Genomic DNA, 23,472 nt, shown 5'->3' with positions numbered 1-23,472 from the left:
GTTTGCAGTTCGCAGTTTTACTTTTAGTCCGAGAAAGACGCTTTCACCTGGCAAAGAGTACCTAGCGAGTGGATTGGAGCACGCTGAGCCAGCAAGATGGTGACCATTGCCAGCCTACTGTTGGTTGCGTTAGTTGCCGTAAGTTTGCGCATGTGGTTGCTGTTCGCTGGCTCTTTGTTTGGTGTTTTGTAGATCGCGTTTCATACTGTCGTTCTCGGTTCGGGGTTTTGTGTTTTGGCCTTATCTCCTCCGTCAGGTGGCGAGTGGAAGGTCACCAGCGATCGATGTTGTTCAGCCATCGGAGAACGTTACCTCAGGTAAGAGCTGCAATCGATCGCGTAGCTGCGTGAGCATGGTGAATCCGCCTGCGCTTTTTGCTGGTGGTGTGTTTGTGTGTGTTTGTGTGATGTCTGTTCGTAACATTGCGACACATCCTATGTGGTGGTGTCGCTCAGTCATCTACGCTGAGCATTCACAGTCGCTAGTGCCTACGTGCGAAACTGCGTCGATGGCGAGCGCTAATTCCTGATCTTGTAGCGTTCACCATACACGGGTGTTTCGCAGCGGCCACTCGTCAAGATGGCGGCAAATCCGAGAGTACAAAAATTTCGACTCTGGCTAGGCTATGTGCGCGGCGGATGCGAATCTCGCACGTGCATGCAAAATCTAGCCTTCTGCAGATCTGGGTAGAGCAAGTGTACGTGTGTGGGAACGACGACCTTTTCCGAGAGAGAATGTGGCTCTTTTCATCCCAACATTTTACACGCCACGCTCTCCCTCCCAGCTTAGTGATATGAGTATCTGCTACCGAGTAGAAGTCTCCATCTTCACAGTAGGCAAGGCAAAATCGCAACGTTGAATTACTTTGCTCACTTGGTGTTTTTGGTCCTTTGAGATGATGTGGCTGTTGTGTACAACTCGAAGTGACAAACTTGAGACCCCCGCGCCACAAAAAACTAAGGCGCGCCACAAAGTTTCGTTTGGCTATTCAATGAAAGGATGTATGGAAGCAGGGATAAAAACTATCGTGGCTGCCGGCAAAACTCCTAGTTATGTAATAAACGGGGGTGTGACTTTGGTAATTCCAAGGAAAATGTACGCACGGCCATTCCACAACGAAGACGAAACTACGAGCTCAAAAACACTCCGATTTTCAAACAAACGACGCAGGAAAGAAGACATGGCCGCAGTGTTCCCGTGTGGTCTTCAAAACACCTAATTTTACTTCGATAGCGGCTGGTTCAGGGCAAATTCAGGCCCAATTCGACAGCGTCGTACCGCTGGGATTCGCCCAAAACACGAGGAAATGTACGGTAGATCCAAATGCGTACGCATTTTGCGTACGGGGACGACTGGCCAGAGTTCATGCACTGCAAACACCCGTGCATAATACTAATAGACCAATCCCGAAAAGATTGTCTGGGTTCGTGAAAGGGGGCACGCGTGCAAGCCAGCACGTGTGAAGTGCATCGTTTTGTATTCAGTTTGTGTGTGTCAGCTCATGGCGGAGGAGAGAGAGACATTTGCTCGCCGAGCTGAAGCTAAAGGATTGGATGGAGTCCTGCCAGCAGCTAGTCAAAGGACCTTCGGTACCTTAGGCAGACCCTGACGGAGTTTGGAGGCCAGATAGCTCTCGGTGAGGAGAGAAACATTCGCGTGGCGATCGACTCTCCGTAAAAAATGCAAGCTACATAGCGCCGACATACTGCAACAGCTACGATTTCAGCTAACTTCTCGATCTGCTGCTTCACAAAGTTCAACTATTTACAAGTCCTGACTGTTGTAGTCTGAAGCTGGAGTCTCATCGCTCACCTACAGGTAGCTTTTGGAGCTGATGGATTTCCCGACTTGGACTCCTTCCGCAAACTCTCTCAACATTACTACAGTGTATGCTGTGTTTCCGCACGCTCGTGTCGACATGTCACATACTGTACTGTACCGGGTCGCGGAGGAGCTTGACGACCTCCGCTGACTCCAGGTTTCCGAAATACTGCCGTCGTCTTCGTTGATGTCGCTGGTGACATTCTCCCCTTGCAGGACGTGCACATAGTTGTCGTCCCGGGGGTAAAGACTATGTTGTCTTTCGAAATAGTTCTTCATCACGCTCGCGCGAATGATGTTTCTCATCATGAACTCGTTCCGACGGTGTGACACGGCGATGGTCTTTGGCGGGGCACTGGCTTGGCGAAAACGGTATCTTCTTGTGCAATATAGCATTGATCGGCTGCAGATGAGTACAGTCACTTCGTGGTTGGTGCTATAGGAGGGCAGCTGCCAGGAAAGAGGCAGGACTCATCGAAGACGAAGCGCTCGCAACAAACAATAGCACTCGAAATATCTCGTAAGATTTAGGGCCTATCGCTTTGAGCCACAGCGCTCATAGCTTTGCCTACTTCATCAAAGTGAGCTCTACATGTTCGTTGACCTCTTCACACTACACAGAAGAGCGAAACAAGGATTATGTCTTAGCATTTCCACTCCAACAGCAGACCATTACCAGTGCGAGAGAGAAAACTACAAAGGGCTTTTGCTTTCTGTCGCATCGTATCTCTTGCATGCAACTAACGAGAAAACCGTGTACTTAGGGCCTGTCCACACTAGGTAATAAAAACGGCGTGCCGTTTCAGAGTACGTGACGTACACGCGGTGCGCTGTCCACACTTCGCTCTGTCACCTGTACCACTCCGTGTACCTGTTCATTTTTGTCCGTGGATGCACTACTCACGGTGACTTCATGTGCACCAACTAATGACATGGCGTCCTTTCATGCGGTTTACCGCACGGATTTATGAAGTCGGACATATTCCGATTTATTTGCATCAATCGCACAAAATTAGGTACATTTCTCTTGTAAACCCTGTCAGTTTGAGACAAACACCGAACAAATTTTAGCCGCGACGAGGATCGGGAGGAATCCAGCATTATTTTACATAGCTACTACTAGGGATTCCAGTCAAAATTTCAAATTCATAATTCAAGCTAGTTTGTGCTTGGAAAATGTTACCAAGGAAATCAGAAAACCAACGGTACCAATTTTATCAAAATCGGTCCAGGCATTCCAAAGTTATAGCCATTTTTCTACCCAGAAATGGGTGAATTTTTCTCTGGCGATCAAATGGGAAATTGGCCCAAAACATGGTCAAACTACTGCATAGCAACAGCCTAGCAACAGTCAATTTCACCCAAATCAGGTGAAATTTGGAACACAGCCTCTAACCCTGATCTTGATCAAGATTGTGAATTTTTTTTCACCAAAAAACATTAATTGGCAAAAATGGCGCCCCTAGCAACTGCATAGCAACAGTGATGCAGCACATAGCAACAGCATGGTTACAGGCCATATTCTACTTATATTGAACCAGATTATCTTCGGAAACTTTTTGGGAGGCACTGTACACCCTAGACAGATGCCCTGCAGATTTGTTTACTTTTGCGAGAGGAGCTTGATCAGGTTTTCCTTGAGCACAGTTGACGAGAACTTGTTGCCGAGCTGCGAGAAAGCAAACAGCGACGAATCCGCCTCTTGGCTAAGGATCTTCTTTCTGAATTTAATCTGCAGCTTAAGCTTGCTCAGTCGGGCTGACTCAGATGTGCAAGATTCTAACCCTGCTTCAATTTCAGCTGGTGATTGCCAGAAACCATCTCTAGCGATGTCGGCAGAAAGCTGTGCTTTCTTCTCCGCTTCCCTTTGGCGCTTCTCTTGCACGGCCTTCTGCTGGGCAGCTTGTGCTGCAGCTCTGCTTTCCAGCATATGCCGCCGGCGTAGACGAAATGCAGCATACATACTTGGACTCAAATGTCTAGCCTTTTGAAATAGGTCCTCGCGCTCGGCTTCAGTGCGCTCCGCAAGCCAGGCTCCGGTCTTGTTATTGTTGTAGAGAATCATTCCTTCAAGAGCAGCAGTTGACGCATTCGGCTTCTCCCTCATCAGCCGATCGAGCATCGCAAAATCTCTCTCAGACACAGTGTTCGTCTTTGCCATTGTTGCCGTCTGCTCTTTCAGGGTTGCTGACGGGTCGTCCAGTTTCCCACCCGGCAAGTGATCACGGACTAGCCGGTACGTTAGACTGGCGATAGCTGCAAACAAAGACTGCAGGATGAGCTCAGTCTCTCCATCATTAGCACTTGAGGTGACAAGCTCTGCCCATTTCGTATCACCGTCAATCGGCACGCTAGGGAATGGCACAGTCTCGCCAGTCAGGAAACCAGCGGCATTGTCTTGTGACGATAAGAAGCTGTACAGGTGTGCGTACTTGGAATTCATGTCTAGAATTGAGACACCCTTGTTCTCCAGCAACTTCCACAGAGGAGCGGAGAGGTGCTTGTCAATCAAGCCGAGTGCGCGCACGCCTGCAAGAAACAGAGGCTCCTTCAGGTCAGCGGTCACAGCTTGCAACAGCATATTGGGGCGGTCGAACACCGTCGTCAAAAAGCTCAGGGCGTGATCTCTCACAGAATACAAACCAGCAGCATTGTGAAATAAGATGTTAAATCGATTTCCACGGAAAGTGTCAAGCGGCACTTGAGAAACACCTCGCTGGCGCAGAAATGCAGCAAATTCTTCAGGAAAGCCACTCTGCTCAGAACCATGGCGCTCCAATGCCTTGCAGGCAGTTCTCACAAGACGGACAGCACCAGATTCCGTTGAGTTCCGTGCTGGATTCTGGGCAAGTAGCGTTGCACCTGCCATGGACCCATCCAAATGCAGCTGTTTGTACACTCTCAGCGACTCGGACACAGTTTCAGCCATATTCACGATGAAATGCATCCCACAGAAGAAGTTATGCATATCCAACATAGACTTCTTCTCCTCTTCACCAACATCACACCATCCGCTGACAACGGCAGGCAGCACCTGGCTTCGATACCGCTGAAGTAATTCATTAAAGTTCTTCTGGACAATATGGCGGTCGGACATTGTGTTTTTTTTTGCTGCTGTAATCCGCATGGACGCATCCTTCGTTCCTGACACCCGCTGGATGTCATCCACTATCTGCACGTAGGTGTCCAGAGTCATCTGCGCCGTCCCAGACAGAACTTCCCGCATACCCATACTATACTGGTCTCCACCAATACCGACCTAGAACAAATGCAGGAATCACACATAGGAAAAAACGATGAAAGGGCACAAGAAACATGTGCTAGCTGATAAGACATGTTCTCATCACGGTGGACACCACTTACCAGCAGTAGTGCTCCACGCGGCTGGCATAGGAAATTCAACACCAGCGTCATAATAATTATTGCTTACTAAACCCTTGCATAGAACGGCAAGACTGATAGCATTCAAATTCTCAGCGCAGTCAAGTGGCTAATGGGCCCAGTATGCCTAATAATCACAACTTACCTGGAAAGACATATACTTCTGACCAAACTTTGTCGTCCAGTCACTGTGCAATGTGACATTATCTGCAGAAACTAGCAGATCACTGAGCTGAACTTGCGATAGGGTGGCAGCTTCGACGTACATCTCAGACAGCTTAGATGGCTGTGGAAGTCGCCCAAGTGTTCTGCCGCAGAGCGAAGCAACTGAGCGCATGATAGGCTCAACGTTGTTGATGCCAACATTGCGCGACAGAAGGTCCATAGAACATTTACGCACGGAAGCCGTGAATATTTTTCCCGCAATCATAGTGTCCACTGTTCCGGTGTCCACAGCTTTCATTGCCTGCTTCAGCGCTTCCACTTCTCCTGCCAGTGCAGCATTTGCAACTTTCAAATCCTTTATGTTCGAGTGCAAATGGGAGATTTCTTCTTGCGAATTTAATTCTAGCTCCATTGCACTCTCCTCCATCTCGTCTGCTGCTGAAGTTGATTTATCTTTCCAGTATTGGACTTGCTTTGCCAAACGCTGATCACGCACCCTGGCTTCAGTTAGATCACACTCCATTGCATGTGCGTCACCCTTTAGATCACTGATTTCTCTCTTCACCCGTTTTAACTCGGCACGCTGTTCGGCTATTACGCTATTTTTCCGCTTTTCCCTCCGGCGAATATTTTGAATTTCGGCAGGTGACATAGCTCTCTCCTGTAGTGTTTCCATTTCCTCCTTTAGTTCATGACACTCAGTGGCTAGTTGGTCAGCCACATCCAGGTGCGCATGTGCCATAAAGTAATCGTCAGCACTCGGCTCACCCGCACCCGGTTGATCGTCCACAGCAGCACGGCCTCCACTGGCCACAGCAGTACTCTGTGCACCTCCTTCAGCAGCTGTTTTTGATGATTGAGCCAACTTGGAAGCGGATAGTATTATAGAGTCTTCCTGCTCCCAATTTTCAAGACCCTGGATGGCAGATGCACGCTTCGTTTTGGCCAAATTACTCCTCTTCTTCACGATGGCTTTGGCCCTGGCCCAGAACGTCGACAAGCATGGCAAGTCACCAGCACGTGGGCTCCCAGAGAGTTTGCAAACGAAATCCAGAAGACGTTTTGGATGGGTGCCTGGATCACGCTGATTTGACACATACTGCATCAGTTCCAACACCAAACGGTTCGATACTATCGGTAGTGACGGCAGCTCACTGTTCTCCGCCAGCGCACGAGTTGTAAATCCAAACCTAGAAAATGGATCAGCCGCACATTCTCCTTGTTCCTCGCAAGCAGGAGATAGCACGGCATCGTGTACTACGTCGCGCTCACGAGGAACAGCACAATCCTGGTCTTCGCGCTCCATGATACTCGCGATCAGCTGACTGCGCTGTGACTGACACCTACTGTACTAGCACCCTTCTTCTTCACAACTAAAAAATCGCAGTTTGTCGGAGCCGTCGGAGGTACTTCTGGCACTACCCGGCGCGCTCAAATTTTGTTGCGCTGGTCTCCCTTTCTTCAGAAAAATACCAGCATGGGTGATTCCGAAAGGCTTTTTGGTGCTGAAGCTGAAAATCGATTTAAGAATCCCCTAAAATGCCGTTTTAAACTTGAAAATCGCCTTCAATTTCTTCTTTGACTGATCGCAATGGCCCAATTTCGCCGCGCGGCGACCAAAAACCCCACATTGGACAGCTGAAAACCTCAGGAAGCCACTGGTGACTTCAAAAATCCTCCACAGCTCACGATATCCCAGCGCACTGGCCTAGAATGAGCCGTCATTGCGCGACCAAACTTTTGTGTGTAGCGCGTGGAGAAAGTCCTCGAACCCAGTTGGCCGAATCCTGGAACCCCTACTACTACCATCACGTCGACCGAGTGAAGATCGAAATGATAATGGAGTGGAGAGAAGAAGACCTGAACTAGAGTGCTTGAGAGACTATGTAGTGTCACATGAGAATTGCTTCGTTAGGAAGGCTCTCCTTTTGAATGGAGAAGCCCAACGTCGCTGATTTGCATCGCCGTTTTCAAGCGCTGATCTGCAGTAGGAATGTTTTTGTAAATTATTCGTAGTTGCCAGTGGACGTGGATGAATTCAGCGCTCTGTTCTCTCAGCAAGCCTACTCAGTCCAACACGAAGGACTTCCATGAGCGAAACAACGTGCTCCTCGAGCAAGTGCAGCTCGGGGTAATATGGCCAATGCCACGGGAGACCACCTCGTGCCTGCATAAGGCCAATTGATGGCAAGAAATCTTTGATGAGCGCCTTCGACTTCAAGGACGCAATATATCACCTCAGCAGTAACTGCAGCGCTCTTGCTGAAAATATCCTGAGATTTGGTGTTGGCTTCCAGGGCTGGGCATATCTGCTCCATCATGGTAACTGGTGCGTTTGTCAAGGCAGTGCAGTTTCTGCTGCTGTTTCACAAGCCATATGCGCATATGCGCAGTGAGTAGGAATTTGTTGTATGATAGCTGAGGATCACCAGCCTTTATGGACAAACCTATATTGGGACTGGTTGCTGAACAGTGCACACCTAAATCTCTCAGCAAGCTCTCTTGCTCAGCTGGTGACGAACACTATATACCCGCTGCTTTGGGCTTGCAGCCCCGTCTCCCGACCGTAGACCGATCGAAAGGCTGTCACGGTCCTGTGACCATCGGCGTACAGTTGACGCTGATGGGGCATCGGATAAAGTGCTGGCGTCAGTAATTCTCTGCCTGGGTATACCTGGATTCTACATCTACAGCTGGTTTCGACTTCCAGCCATCCTTCGTTAGTTATGCTTGTGACTATCATGCCAGCAAGTTGATCAGCAGCATCACCTCGCATCTTTGATGGTGAGGCCTGCAAAACGTCACCGACCAGTGACGATGCTCAAATAGGGCACCCTACCAGAGCTGCCGCAGTGTATGGTGCAGTCTTTCATGAATCCATAAACTATGCTGTTTGGCTGCTGTAGCTCTGACGCTTGCGTGTGTGCCTTACATTAAGGGCAGCGGGCCGTCTGCTCTAGCCATTTGCCAATGCATGCACGGCTGAACGTCTACCAACAAGCTGCAAACACTTCTCTCCCTACCTGTGACACTGTGACATAGTGGACATTGTGCGTGTGTTATTGCATTCCTATCTGAACTGTTCTGGATGCAGAGATTTACCCACTAAGCCCTAGAGAAATATGAATAAATAGTAAATACTATACTACTACTACTATTACTAAACTTGGTATGCGGGTGTGACGTGCTGCTGCTCATCAGATTCGGTCCATGCAACGCTCGTGTTTTTAGTTTTGTTATTTTGTCTTCCTTTTTTGAATTCGTAAACCGAACAGACTAAACTATGCAGTGATCAGGTACTGGTGTGGTGGGGCGAGGTTTTGTTGGTGATGCTGCTGTCAGTGGTGGCGGCGTGCATGTGCTCGTGCTTGCGGGCGATGGCCCGCGTTTTCTACCATGCCGCAAGTTTGTCTTGCGTTTGTGTTTTGCATTTGGACTTCCTGCCAGGCTTGGAAGACTTGCATTTCAAACAGTTTGTCCCACGGTGTGGCTCCCAGTCTTTGAGCGGTGTACATCCACCTCTGGAGCTCCAGAGAATGTTGGGCCCCTGGCAGTAGCAGTGCATTCCATGGCCAATTTGCAAGTGTGGCAAAAAAGTTCAGGGTGTATTTGGTTTCATCCACATTGAGATGAAACACTGCCAAAATGGATTGAGTATGATCTGCCACACGATACTTCGTCCGTCCACTCCTTGACGCGAATTTCTCCCCTCCAATACGACAACACGACGACAGGAAGCTAACATGAGCCTCCATTTCTGAACAAAATAACGTCTCTAACATGGCCACGAAAAGCTACAGTGATGTACGTCAAGCTTAGGAATACACGAAATCGAAAGGCTAGGACATCGAGGTATACTAGAAAATTCGCTGACGAGGTTGGTGAGCCCTTGAAATCGAGCGACGATCCAAAAATAATTGCACCCACGTCGAGAAAGAAACCATGCGTAGCGCGTGGGTAACCCAAGAAGATCGCTCGAGCGGCGGCACAGTCGAAGGCAAGGCCAGTCCAAGCTCTAAACTCTATCGAATGACCTGGCAAACACCCGTGGTTTCGGTTGACCTTGCCCGTTTGAGATGGAAGTCGAGCGAAATTGCAAACATACGACTAGGCCAGGTCGCGTAAAAAATGAAAAGATTAAAATTTGGCCGCCATATTAAATGAACGCGCGTCGCATGCATGGGACAGCCGTGTACTGGCAGACACACAAGTGACTTGTAGTTGTAGCGTGTACACCAGGCAAGCACTCCCTGGCTTGGTCTAGACCTACCCAGCTAGCTACAAAAACGAGTGGCGGCCCAGCGATGGCAGTACTGACGCCGAGCGCAAGGAACATCACCCTGAACTCTGTTCCAGGTACGGAAATTTGGCCACACTCTCGCGGCAGCGCAGCATCACGGTCGAGGCCCGCTATAGCATCGCTTGATGAACTAATGGTTGTGGCCGCCGTGTATTTCCAGTAAAAGTCCCTGGCTTTGGCCTTCAGGTCGTCAATTTCGTTCATCACAACTGAACAGGGTTCTACTTCCTATCCAAACAGTTTCAAATACTCGCTCGTCAGTGAATTATCTCTCTCTCTCTCTCTCTCTACTACACCTTCCTCTTCACCAGACCCCGGGATATCTCTGCATGTCCAGCCACGACTGTATCAATGTCGCCTCAGAGTCGTAGCTGAAACGGACGTGTGGCATTATGAAAACGGCAAAGCAAAAACAAGCTGCAGCAGCTGGAAACAGCAAGAAAAAATGCGATCCGAAAACTCCGCCGATCGACTCTCACACAACAAACACTGCGAAAACGGCACGTAGATGAGAAACGTGCTTTGTACAGGGGTCCTCGACTCACGTTCCGCGTGAATCCCACGTTCCCCGTTATCGGCCATTTTTCGTCACTCACCTTGGCAACAAGCATATTTATGGCGTGTTTACGTGGTTTTCTACCTAGTCTGGACAGGCCCTTACCCTCGCATTCACACGCGAACTATCAAACACATCCTGTGCCGCATGCTGATCAGGTAGTGCCATGTAGGTGTTGTACAGTGTACTCTCAGGTGACATGCCCCCTTTCGAACCCAGACAATCTTTTCGGGATTGGTCTATTGGCCTATGTTGCTGTGCGCCTCTGCCTCTGGTGAGCGGGAGCATTCGCTGAGGTCCACCACCACCACCAGGGCAGGAGGTGTTATTCGCACCGGAGCTGCCTGTCCCAAACCATGAAAACTGGCTGGATGATCAGTCACGGATTGCCAGTACTGCAATGGCAATCGCATGGACTTTCGCCACTCCAGGCTCGCATTATGCGCTATCAGTATCACAGTCATCAAAATGGATATTGAGAATGTGTGGAAGTAGTAACTAATACTTGAAGTGCCAGGAAGAACCCCCGCACCTTCCGTACTGCCCAGCAAGGATTTGTTGGAAGGCAGTGGTGGATCGGCAGGGATATCCCCGGGAATGGCAGAGTGTTGTTCGTAGACATCGCTGTAGTGTTATCAGTAGAAAGGTAGTTTTCAGAGTGACACGACAGGTACGAACCTAGCCGGGGGAAGATCCTTCAGCCACTGCTGTTCGTAGACCAGTTTCGTGCATTTGTATGTGCGTGAGCGACTTTTCTTTCCACTGTCGCTATCTCCCCTCTATTTCTCTCTCTCTCACACACACACACACACACCACACACACACGCACACACACACACACACACACACGCGAGCGCGCACACGCATACCCTCTCGGACTGGTACACTTCAGCTAGCGATGGAAGCTTTCAACGCGCTACTCGTTTTACTGCGTTTGACGGCATCGGCATCGCAAGGATTTAGGTGCTTGGCTGGTTCGTGTATAGACATTCCTGTTCAGCTCATCAGGCGCTACGACCGTCAGTTGTGTTTTCCGATGCAGCTCGCTATGTAGCTGATCGAGCGGAAAGTTCTCAAACGAAATGGCGAAAAGAAGAGTTTCCCGCAGTGATTCTGTATTTTTGCAACTGGTGCAAATGTTGTTCGTTTCAGCGCGACCGCGGTAAAGGTATAGTTTAGGGTCCCAAATTATTTTAGTGGGTCAGCATGCTCTACAGAGTCCCAGGCATGCACATTACACATAGGCCTTGGCCACAACTGACATCGAATACGATGTGGATGGACAACCACTGGTGTATGCAAAATCACCTTACGATGCGAACGAAGACGGCGCAAAGGACCATGAAAATTGCCTGAGTTTGAATCTCGGTGATGCCGTGCGTGTCTTGAACACCTCCATGGGCAAGGGAAGGTGGTGGGTAGAAGTCAAAATATTCGTCGTTCTGCCAGGAGGCTTCCTCCGCGCCGCGCAGGTCATCCTCAGTGCCAAGGAATGATGATGGAACGTAGCCAGACTCGCCATCGACTTCTACCCACCACCATCCCTTGCCCATGGAGGTGTTCAAGACACGCACGGCATCACCGAGCTTCAAACTCAGGCGATTTTCAAGGTCCTTTGCGCCGTCTTCGTTCGCATCGTAAGGTGATTTTGCATACACCAGTGGTTGTCCATCCACATCGTATTCGATGTCAGTTGTGGCCAAGGCCTATGTGTAATGTGCATGCCTGGGACTCTGTAGAGCATGCTGACCCACTAAAATAATTTGGGACCCTAAACTATACCTTTACCGCGACCGCTCTTGTTGATTTTTGCAGCGTGCGATGCGGAAAGGTGTGTGTTTGTGGCACCTTCTGTCGGCGTAAGCAAGTGCTCTTGACTGGCATGAGAAACAAGCACTCTACTCGGCCATTAGATGAGCGGTTTTGGTTTGGTCTGGACACAAAAATTATACTATGGCTCAGGCGGCATTTGCATGAACAGTTGCTTCGGAGGGTGTCTTCCATGCGTACAAGTACGAGCTCGTACACAAACGTAGGCTAGCGATCCAGGAAGCCACTCCATGGCGCATCTGGTGAGCGCTCTGGTGCAGCCCTGGCGTGTTGATAGGGTAATGCAGTATCTCTTGTTGTGTGCTGCTCCGCTGGATTTTTTGACGATCGGGGCTGGGGCGACCGACACCTTTCGTACATGGTACTACATTGTATTTGCGTTGTGCACGAAGCAATGCACTACATCATGTAATGCTCCCTCAGACCTCACAGAAGAGGAAATAGTGGACCAGTTCAGTATCATGTAGATGATGTACAAGTACAATGGTACAGGTCCTCCCTCGTTATAACGAGTAGTACATAAACCCCGTTAGTAAATAGAAATCTGAAATCCCCTGGCGAAACGTGGTCTATACAACTGTTTACAGGTCCGGTTACAACGTAATCCGTTAGTACATAAAATCCGTTATAACGACCCTTTGCCCAGGTCCCTGGAGTGCCAAACCCTCAGTATAAGATAATATTGACCATGCAGGACCAAGGCCAAAACACGTAGGATAAAGCAGAAAGAGAAAACGTATTATGTCTATGTATTCGTGAATATGGACGATCCTTTGCAATGTTTGCATCCAAGGAAGAGTTATATTGGAGATTTTCAATTATCTTATAACGAGTTGAAGCATCGATAATTTATGTTGTATCGAGGGTAGCCCGGGTAAGTACGAAGTAGTGCCTATTTCACCTTTAGCTGCAAGTCCTGCTACAAGATAAGTCTCGTTATAAGATAACTTTTTCGATGGCCCAGAGATTATCTACTAACGAGGGAGGACCTGTACATGTACCAAACTGGATAGAACCTGCACACCACCAGGGGGAAACAGGAAAGACTCTGCGTTATGGTATCCCATTTTGACCTGGGTTATACATGAATGTGCAGTAGTGCCTGGGCTGTAAAGGTCAGATTCGTATGAGTTCTGGCCATTGCCTGCCCATGAGGTTAGTGCTGCTGCACCGACAAGTAGCATGGTTGGCAAGGGGGGAGGGGGGAGGGGGGGGGGGATTTCTCTTCCCCGTGCAAGGTCCAGTAACCTAGGGAAGCACTAGTTCCCTCATGGATGAGATTCCGACTTCATCGCGCGCACACGTTCACACACAAGTCGAGTGCACACACACACATTCACACACACGCATACATATACACACGCGCACATGCCCACGCACACACAGGAGGTGAACATACCGCTCAGGTCGTTTGTAGCTGTTCAAACGGTAGTTTGCAGAATGATGCGTCGATGGCCTCGATGGTGTTCCTGCTTCTTGTCACAGTGTGATGCCAGTGAAGTTAACTTTGTCAACAACGATCTTCGATCCTGCATGGGAAAAACGTCACTATTTGCGAGCTGTCGTTATTCGTGTGTTGTTGAAAGTATGCAGTCAAGATGGTTACTAGATCTGAGGATTCTGTCTTCACACGCGAGTTGCTGACTGTATGCTGAAGTTTTAGAGGCCGTCCATAAATATCGAACTTTTTTTCACCAAACGAATCGGTTCAGTTTATATCCAACCCCTCTCTCCCTCCCCCTCAAAACGTAAAAAAAATGTTGACATATGCTTGCACGATACAACAAAAGTTGCAAGTGTGTCACTGCTCCTACATGTATCAATGTTTTCGGAAACGAAATTGGTCAACCCCTCCCACCCCATACGGTTTTGTGAAAAATGTTCCACGCTTATGGACGACCCCTTACAATACTATTTTTTTTTTTAACTTACATTCACCACCAGCAGTACTAGTACTGTAGAGTGTAGTTGGTAGGTTGTGTTTCTGTTGGGGACTTGGCACTGCACATGAAAAAAGACACGAATAGGCAGACCGGCCAATAGGATGATATGGTGTACGGATGCTAGGAACTGAGTTGTACTCTGTGTACAGTACAAGTATTAAATGAATGTACTACAAGTATGCAATCATTTCGGCTAGCCGTGAATACTCTAATTTCAGAAATTTTCTATTTTCGGTATGAGGGCAAAAGGCCAGGTTAGGTGAACAGAAAATTTAGGTACAGAGAAGCAGTTCCCTATTGGATTATGTGTGTTAGTGTTTGTTTGGTGTGTTAAAATTTTAGGTATGAAACAGATGCACCGAAAGTACCGAAAATAAAAGTACACCGAAAATTTGTGAAATTTAATTACAGTAACCCTTCATAGTTACAGTGTACAGTGTAGTCTGTCATGACGTCACTATCTCACTATCTCACTGTCTGTGTGTGGAATGTTTTATTACGTCACTAGCCTTTGTTTGTGGGCATGCATGCATGCATGTGCTTATCAGTGGCTAGTGTTGCATTGACTGGCTAATGAGTGCGTGGGTGAGTGAGTGGGGACATAGTCATTGTACACACACGCACACACCACACAGTCCACACAGTACACACGGTACACATACTAGTGCAGCCAGCAGGCAACACACTGTGTGTGTGTGTTCTAGGTGTGTCCCCCAACACTTGTTTTATTCTGGTCCTGGGATGATTGCATGCACTGTATGTAATTGTTTGCCCCAAGTACCTGGCAGCCTCTCTCAAGTGCCTGGGAGGCCCTGGTTGCTGTAATGTCATGTGACACTGGATCTGTACAGTAATGTTGTATTGCCGGGGCTAGTACAGCAGTAAGGGCAGGGCCTGCTCTAGACATTGAACACAGCCCGGTCAGAGTGTACCTGGCGCATGCAGGCCAGCCGGGTCAGATCATCCAGCAGAAAAACAACCAAAAAGCCGTCTCAAAACGCAGGAAAACAGAAAGGCGAATTTATTACCGGAAATCTGAAATTTTAGAGAACAACGCGAACTATCAAAGTCCGCAAACGTAGAAGGTACTCAGTAAACGACATTACGTGAAGAATGCAAAGCAGTTCCATTGGATGATTTAACAATTTGAAAAAAGGAATTCTGTTTTCTAATTAGTGCTAGTAGCAGGACGAACATGTTCACATAATAGAGCACTGGGGGGGGGGGGGGGCTGCAACACCTTGTGGAGTGGCTGCTTGCTGCCACTGCATCATCTGCATGGCCAAGCCGACTGGCATCTGCTGAAAGGCTTCAGCAGACTGGAGAACTGGTGGAGTTGCAACTGCTGCTGATGCTGCTGCTGCTCCTACTGCTGGCGCTGCTGCTGCAGCTGGCGCTACTGTTGCTGGTGGCGCTGTTGCTGCTGCTGGCGTTGCTGCTGCTGCTGGCGTTGCTGCTGCCGCTGCTGCTCTGGGTGTGCGGGCCAGGTCCCTCCGTCCAGACGAGGTTGACGTGGCAGTCGTAGTACGCCGAGTCACCTCAGAATACCATGCAGCCATAGCCTTGTCGTAGTTGAAGTCGGCGACGGCAGGAACGTCGAGCTTGATTGCCATGATCATCTCCAGATTCCTCGTCGACAGCGAGTTTCGCATCGCCGTCTTCACAAGCTTCAGCAAGCTGAAGTCTCGCTCGCATTCAGCAGTGGACAGGCAAACGGCCAATCCCCAGTCAGCGATGCGCGCCAGGTTCGGGTAGTCTCCAGCATGTTGCTCGGCGAGAATTTCGAACATCTGCTGGACGCCTTTCGAGGCCCGGAGGTTCGGGTGGGTGAGACTAAACGATTACTTGAGCGGATGTCGCAAGCCAGGATGGAGCCGAGCATCATGCCGATAATTCGAAGCAGTGAGTTCTTACCTTTCAACCACGCATCGCGACCAAATCCACCGCCGCTCGTCTTTCCTTGGAAATGCGTCTTGCACAAAGCGCATGGCATGGATAGACTGGCATGGTCGTAGTCCAGCCAGGGTCGACCTTTCTTCCAAGAGTCATGGAAAGCGTGAGTTCTTTTTCACTTCGCTGCGGGCTCCATCGTCCAAATCACCAGTCGACTGAAAACTTGCAACTGTGTCTAAAGCTATACCCAAAGTTACACTTTTGACTGCCTGCAACATCGACTTTGAATGTCCTGATTTCTTACTCGCCGCTGGCCAGATCGCGCTCGAACCAGTTGACCACAGTTGACCCTAGCCGAGTTTCTGTCGCTTGTAGACTGTAGTGTGTACGGTTGCGCTAGATTTGCAACAGATGGGGTCCGCGAGTTGTAAAATACCGGTATTTTAGGAATCCATTGTCAGTTTGAGACATTTTTCAGCCGGGACAGACTGGACCCGGTGTTATCTGTTCAGCCAGGTCGTGCAGTTCCCCAGCCGGGCGCGTGACCCGGCTGACCCGGCTCTCCAGCAGGCCCTGAAGGGGGTAGGGAACATGATGAAGATCATGTTTGCACCAGGTGCTTGTAGCTATTGCACTGCTGTCTGCTGTGTGTGTATATGGTATATGGTATATGGTATATGGAGGGTTGTTTTCCTAGCTTGACGTCGATACAGTAGTCTCTTTAGAATCCAGCAACATTAATTTTATAGAAAGAAAAAGGACATAAGGATACGAGTTAAGAGTAACTCTCCATCACTGTAACTGGATACTATATACAGTCAGAAAGTGCAATAAGTAGGACTTGCAAGTGCAATAACTTTTCCTTTCTACATTTATTTATGGCTCAACATCCGAGTTTCATTAATTTTTATGCTAAGGAAATTCTGCTGGATTAGGGAGGGTGCTGGAATTAACGAATCTGATTTTCTGCTGGAGTGTGCATTACGAGGACCTTTTGGTTACTGAAAATGGTGCTGGGTTTTTCTCTCTACAAAATCCACATATCTCCAGACACTGCGGTGAATAATGGAGTGTGGTGGTGGAGCCCATTTAAAGACCGCCTGCCATTAAAGACCGCTTTTTCTGGCCCCAAGGGATGCTTGTTAGTCACAGGTTTTCTTCTATTTTACAATCAACTTACGGTCGTTGCTTTTCGTCTTCTTCTTGTTGTTCCCGTGTAGATTGCTATGAACGAGCTCAGCCCCACCTTCACATGATGCATCTGTCACTACACGCGCACAGACATCGCGTGCACGATCAGTGCCGTCGCTCGCAGCAGGAGCACAACGAGTTCTACGCGGCGCAGAAGGAGCGTCTGCGTCAGACCATCGAGGACTGTGAGCGCAGTGCTCACAACCTGGCGGCGGAGACGCCAACGCCGGCGGCAGAGCTCGAGGCCTCGTAAGTATTGATGGTGTCATTGTATGATGTCATTATGATGTCATCATTAGTGGGTTGTTTACAATACTGTCGGTCGCCGAAGAACGGAGGCCTGAATAACGAGCAGGCTAGGATTTTACCAAGCGCAGCATACCAATATATGTTTGTGCCTGTGACTCAACTGTGCTTAGACTAGCACCTGAAAAAGAAGAACGGCTGGTGCGTGTGTGTGTGTGTGTGTGTGTGTGTGTGTGTGTGTGTGTATTTGTGTGTGTGTTTTTTGTGTGTTTTTTGTGTTTGTGTTTATGCGCGTGTCGGCGACTGCGCATCCACCTGAAACCCATTGTGCATATCTCTCACCTTCTACTTCAGGTGCCACGAGGCGGAGGCCAAGATGCGTCAGAGTCTTGGTGACCACGTGTCCGGTGCTGCCGACCTTCATGAGCAGTGTGCTCGACGACTGCGTCAGGTACACAAGAGAGTGCAGTCGGCCGGACAGAGTCTGTTCCACGTCCTGGCTGGATGTGCTCCGGAGCACGCTTGCATCCTCCTCAGACTGTCGAAGGCCAAGATGCAGCGGGTAAGAAGAGAGAACTCGAACTCTGTGTGTGTGTGTGTGTGTGTGTGTGTGTGTGTTTCTCGCAATTCACGACACGACATTCTTTTCTTCTTGCTCTGTGTTACGTTCGGCCTGCGAGCCACGCAGGAGTCCATTGCGGGGCAAGACAAGGACTGATTATTTACAACGAGCATGCGCAAATAAATATAATACATGACATGTGTTTGTGTGTGTTTTTGTGTGTGTGTGTGTGTGTGTGTGGCTACTTGAAGGTGTAATGTTGTACCTGCCACCTTTGTTGGTTCCAGGGTTCATATACTTTTTGTTTGAAGTATACATACCTGTTAACCATGGACTGCTTCTGGCTAGATTAACTCTTGTGTAATCAACGGTGCTAGTGAAGCTTATATCAGATCCACTCTGATTTAGCCACCCACACTAGTAGCAAGTATTACCTTCACTGGGGGCAGGGGTAACTGCAGTTGGATCCCAGGACGGATACCCTGATGCCGTCAGTCCTTTTTCTGCACCTTGTCCTCACCCACTTACTGAGGTGTGGTGAGCCCATAAGTGGGATCATTTTCAAGTCCACCCAGAGTTTTGGGGATTTCAGGGGGTGTCGGCCGTTGGGCGGTTCAATAGCCAATTGAGTCCTCTTTCCAGGATTCCTTTTGAGTCTCTCTCCCCTCTCCCGGGGAGACCCACGTGACCAGTTTTGGAAGTGAGCAACAAGTACAAGTACAAGTGTGTGTGTGTGTGTGTGTGTGTGTGTGTGTGTGTGTGTGTGTGTGTGTGTGTGTGTGTGTGTGTGTGTGTGTGAGAGAGAGAGAGAGAGAGAGAGTACGGAGAGAAACAATGCTGCAACAATCACTATACACTACACGTTGGGCCCCGGACTGTGTGTCTTGCCACGTGGACAGCACTGTACCCCACATGTACGAGCGGTGATGCTCAATGAAATCTGATCGCGTGAGTGAAGTGCGTGCAGGTGTGCTGTTCATTCCCAGTCCTGCAAACAATGGGATGTGAACAGGAGAGCGAAGGTCGCAAACATTACTCACGCGATTAGGTGTCATTGAACAGCACTGTACAAGCATTCCTCCCCTTTTCCCCCTCCTCCCCCTTCTCCCCCTCCTCCCCCTTCTCCCCCTCCCCCCCCCCCCCTCCTCCCATCACACATTTAACACGATTCTGTGCATGGGCTGTGTGTGTTATCCTGCTGGCTCGCAGGTTTCCAGCTCTGTCCAGGGACTGGCCAACCTTGACGTTGGCGCCACGTGCGCTTTGCCGAGTGAGCGGCTGGGGCACAAGGTGCGTCGCATGTGCGAGCGATTCAGCACACAACAAGCCATCGTCAACGAAGCCAGCTCCAATGTTTATGATGAACTTCACGAGACATTGGCCAGCCATTGTGCTGGGTAAGGGATTGATTATTGGCACCTGCATTGCGGGAAAACGAAAACTAAAAAGATAATTTTAAAGAGCTACGACCGCGGTCAACAAACCTGAAACAATGTCTCCTTGCCGTTAGCGACTTCTTCGTGCGTGTGTGTGTGCGTATGTGTGCGTGTATGTGTGTGTGTGTGCGCGCGCATGCGCGTGTGCGTGTGCGTGTGTGCATGCGTGGTATGTTTGCCCGTATCTCCAGTATAATATGCAATGAACACCAAGATGATGATGTTGATATCATGATTGAGTCTATTACACTGCATCATTCACTCAGACTGAAGTCATGTTTTTCTCGCATTCAATTTGCATGTCCGTGTGTGTGTGTGTGTGTGTGTGTATGTGTGCGTACATGCATGTCTGAGTGCGTGCGTATATGCATGTCTATGTGTGTGTGCGTATGTACATGTGTGCGTGTATGTCTGCCTGTTTACGTGCCTGGCTATGCGTATGTTCCTAATATGCAGTTCAAGAGCTCAGGACCGTGACGTGGTCACTGGCGAACACAGCATTGTGACTGAGCAGGTGACGGTGTTCAAGGAGGACCCAACCACTGAGTATGTAAGTAACACATCGTGCCACCGAGGGTCAGCAACACGTGCTCGATCTGCGAAGCAGCGCGGAACACCGTCACTGGTGATAAACATGACGCCAGTCTGGTGAGGCGCTGCTGCGATCTATGCAGCTCTCTCTCTCTCTCTCTCTCTCTCTCTCTCTCTCTCTCTCTCTCTCTCTCTCTCTCTCTCTTTCTCTCCCCATCTCCCTCTCCCTCTCTGGGCGACATACCGTTTGACCTTTTGACGTCCATCGTCGGAGGTGATGATAGCGATGCTACGGCAGTATCCATAGCAACATGTGCTGGGATTGCAAAATATCTTGCAAGGCTGAAGAATTGAGCGCCACTATTCAGCCTGGTCTACACCACACAGGCATGAAGTGGCTTTTTCTGGCCAGTGAATCCCCACTTGTTGGTCTTTTTAATGTTTTTCCGCACACCCATCACACCACATACTCCGGCATGCGCCGGCTGTTGGTAGAGGGGACGGTTTCAAATAGGACACAGGTTGCAAACCGGAACGGACTCAATATTCACTTTCTCTCTTGGTATTTTGATTAGAAAACATAATATGTCACAGTGAGACTACGATGTGTTATACTCCGAGCCAAAATTTCATGGCTCTGAGATGACCAGAAGCGCCATATCAAGCAGGTGAGTTTTTGACGTGTTGCTTCGCACTGCGACTTGAGTTTTACGACTTTCGAAAAATCAACTTCTTGTCGCAGGTAAACAGCGGCTCGCCTCTCGCCAATAAAGCACCGCATACCAATCAAAACTAATGGAAGCACACACAAGGCTTATTGTTACTCTGTACTGGCCGTCGTGGAGCGATAGCAATTACCTAATTTCAGAGCCAGAGTGAATTTGACGTGCACTCTAAGACGTGTCCGGTTTGGAGCCACCTCTGATTTGAACTTTTTTGAAGCGAAAAATTGGGCAACTTGGAGGCAATGGGTCAACACAAAGGAGTGGCTCAGTTCGATTGACTCTGGCCCCAGAGCAAACTTCAACATGCCAGTTTCCTTCCACAAACATATTTCGAGTGAAAAATCAACGCTGATGATCGGGTTGGGTCTATACAAATTTGGCTGTCAAAGCGTCCCGGTATCGAGCCGTCCCCTCTACAGTGTGCACGCGCGCGCACCATTACCGAAACGCTCAATACAAAGAATGAAGACAATCCTCCTCTCTGAGTACAATTCCCCTCTCTGAAAACAGTTCGTTACGCAGGGGCAATTATTTGCATGGATTCAAACAGGGACGTAAATTATCGTGTCCGTTTCCGAAGGCGAAGGGAACTCACGACGGCCGCTAACAGTAAACACCTGGTAAACCCTAGTGGCAGATGCAGCGCCTAACGGTGGGGGTGAGTGGATAAGTCTCACAACCACTGGCACAACTTTGTAGGGACCGGCGGATTCTGCTCGAAAAGGTGGCAGATTCTGCTCGAAAAGCAGTAAAATTGGCAGAACCATACAAACCTTATGGCGGGCAATTCCTCGAATTCTGCTCCATTTCTTTATCCACATACCAAACATGCATGAAACTTACCACAAAAAGTACCGAATTCTGCCAATTTTTCTGCCGGCAGAATCCGCTGGACCCTAGGCACAAGTGCGGAGAAACCCCATTACGCATTAGCTGCATCCATGTGCCCCCTTTTTTGTAATCTTTAAAAAATGGGGGTGATTTTGGACCGGGGTCCGGAGACGCGAGTTCCCGTGCGATAATCTCGACAAATCGGGATACTTGGTAGCAGCCTAGCAGGTATGGAAGAATCGATTCAATCGACGACGACAACCCTCCCAAGACATGACTCATTGATTGTCATAAAGACATAATGAGTACTTGCATGTGACCAGCTGGCAGCTCCGCAGCGGTCGGCACAGCATGTCCAGACGCATTCACGTACTGTGCACGTACTACTGCCACTGGCACTACTGGTACTAGCCGCAGAGTCCCCTGTCTGATTGTCCAAACTGGCAAAGCGGCTACCTTCAAGTCTCTTGCCTTGTTTTAGTTTAGTTGTTTATGCCTTGACTTGGCTGTCACTATGCCACAGTATGTTATGTGTGACTGGCTGACCCTCCTCCGGATCTCCACTGACCATGCTGACAGTGGCTGTCCAAGACAAGAGTCAAGACCTAACTCTTCAAGAGTACTCCAAGACATGAAACTCTGCAAGTAACGTACAGTCGTTGTGTGTAGAGAGGTAAATTGTAACGTACAGTCGTTGTGTGTAGAGAGGTAAATCTGGCAATGACGTAAGACAAGGCGCGGCGGTCAGCCAGGTGCCCGTCCCGAATCCCGGACCTGCACCGCACTTTGATATCCCTCCTCCTACGTCACGACGGTCACGTACATGTACTAGTACTTGATGACAGGCAGCACTGTCACGGCACTAGGCCTGTTACCTGGTTACTTGTACATGTTGTGCTGGCTCTACTAGCTCTCTACAAAAATACTAGTACTCACTATAAGTAGTAGTACTAGTACTAGTAGTAATGTAGCTCTCTTCTCACCACGGTCTCAGCGCTAGCTGCTACTTACACTCAAGTCACCATGGTCAAAGACATTAAGTCATGTCGATGAGATGGAATGCGTGGATAGCGTGGGCGTTTGGACACGTGAGGTCGGTCCTTTGTATGTATGCCAGCAGTATGGCGCAGGGCAGGGCATGCCGGCAGGCAGGGGGCATCCGATGATCCGGCAAGGATATCCTGACTCGTGTAGTGTAGTGTGCTGTGAGTGTGAAACTGAAATTGTGTCGTCGATGGACACAACGAGCCTGCACTCAGCTCGATCAGCCACACTCAGCCCTGGCGCCGGCATGCGCGGCAGCACACATGCACAGTCGACTGACTCTCTGTGTAGTCATGAATCATGATGCATGTTGTTGTTGTTGTTTTCTTTATTTGAATTCGCTAAAACCAAACGGACAGAACTGTCCAGTGACAAGGGAGCGAATGATGAGCGTCATAATCACTATGCATCAAAACATCTCAGGACAAAATGAGACAGACTATATTAAGGGAGGGTCTGCACAACACTTGTACATAAAGGGGAGTACGAGAACAAAGGCGCGGCAGAAGTCGAGACAAGAAAGCAATCAACGCCAGAGATATTTTTGTCCACCAAAAACAGAAAGAGAGAGAGAGAGAGAGAGAGAGAGAGAGAGAGAGAGAGAGAGAGAGAGAGAGAGAGAGAGAGAGAGAGAGAGAGAGAGAGAGAGAGAGAGAGAGAGAGAGAGAGAGACAGAGAGAGAGACAGAGACAGAGACAGAGACAGAGACAGAGAGACTAACAAATGAGGGCTGAGACCTCTACAACAGGGCTTTACGTCTGAAAACAACCGCACGAATTAACAAGCAAGTTGTCAGAGAACAGGGAGAGAGACGGGCAGGCATATAATGAAAATATGGCGATAGTGATCCGTCTGACCTCAAGGGTTCATGCTGTGTGGAACAGCAGCAGTGCGAAATTGGGCTGGGTGCGGTATGGCCCGCACCTCGCTGGGCAACGCATTCCAGAGCCTAGCTCCTTGGAACGCGAGACAACCCTTACCCAGCTCAGTGCGGGTTGGCGGTGGTCTTAGACCCAT

The 23,472-nt window shown here is 49.2% G+C and overlaps 1 protein-coding gene across 1 annotated transcript; it reads left to right on the top strand.

The window, feature by feature from the left end:
* On the top strand, nucleotides 1-19,976 carry LOC135825068 (uncharacterized). The gene is made up of 6 exons (XM_065337807.1): nucleotides 1-138; nucleotides 257-317; nucleotides 17,110-17,329; nucleotides 17,681-17,888; nucleotides 19,098-19,285; nucleotides 19,781-19,976. The coding sequence occupies exons 1-6, from the start codon at nucleotides 97-99 to the stop codon at nucleotides 19,974-19,976; spliced, it is 915 nt and encodes a 304-aa protein (XP_065193879.1). The 5' UTR covers nucleotides 1-96.
* Nucleotides 19,977-23,472: the final 3,496 nt, after the last annotated feature.

Source organism: Sycon ciliatum, chromosome 9, assembly GCF_964019385.1.
Source record: "Sycon ciliatum chromosome 9, ocSycCili1.1, whole genome shotgun sequence".
NCBI classification, from domain to species: domain Eukaryota; kingdom Metazoa; phylum Porifera; class Calcarea; order Leucosolenida; family Sycettidae; genus Sycon; species Sycon ciliatum.
This window is presented reverse-complemented; position numbering and strand designations above follow the sequence as displayed.

Bases quoted from the DNA above. Each gene is read 5' to 3' on its own strand.
- LOC135825068 (XM_065337807.1), top strand. From the start codon at position 97: ATGGTGACCATTGCCAGCCTACTGTTGGTTGCGTTAGTTGCC. The intron at 17,330-17,680 runs GTAAGTATTGAT...CTTCTACTTCAG, and splicing joins GCGGCAGAGCTCGAGGCCTC to GTGCCACGAGGCGGAGGCCA. The intron at 19,286-19,780 runs GTAAGGGATTGA...CCTAATATGCAG, and splicing joins TTGGCCAGCCATTGTGCTGG to TTCAAGAGCTCAGGACCGTG.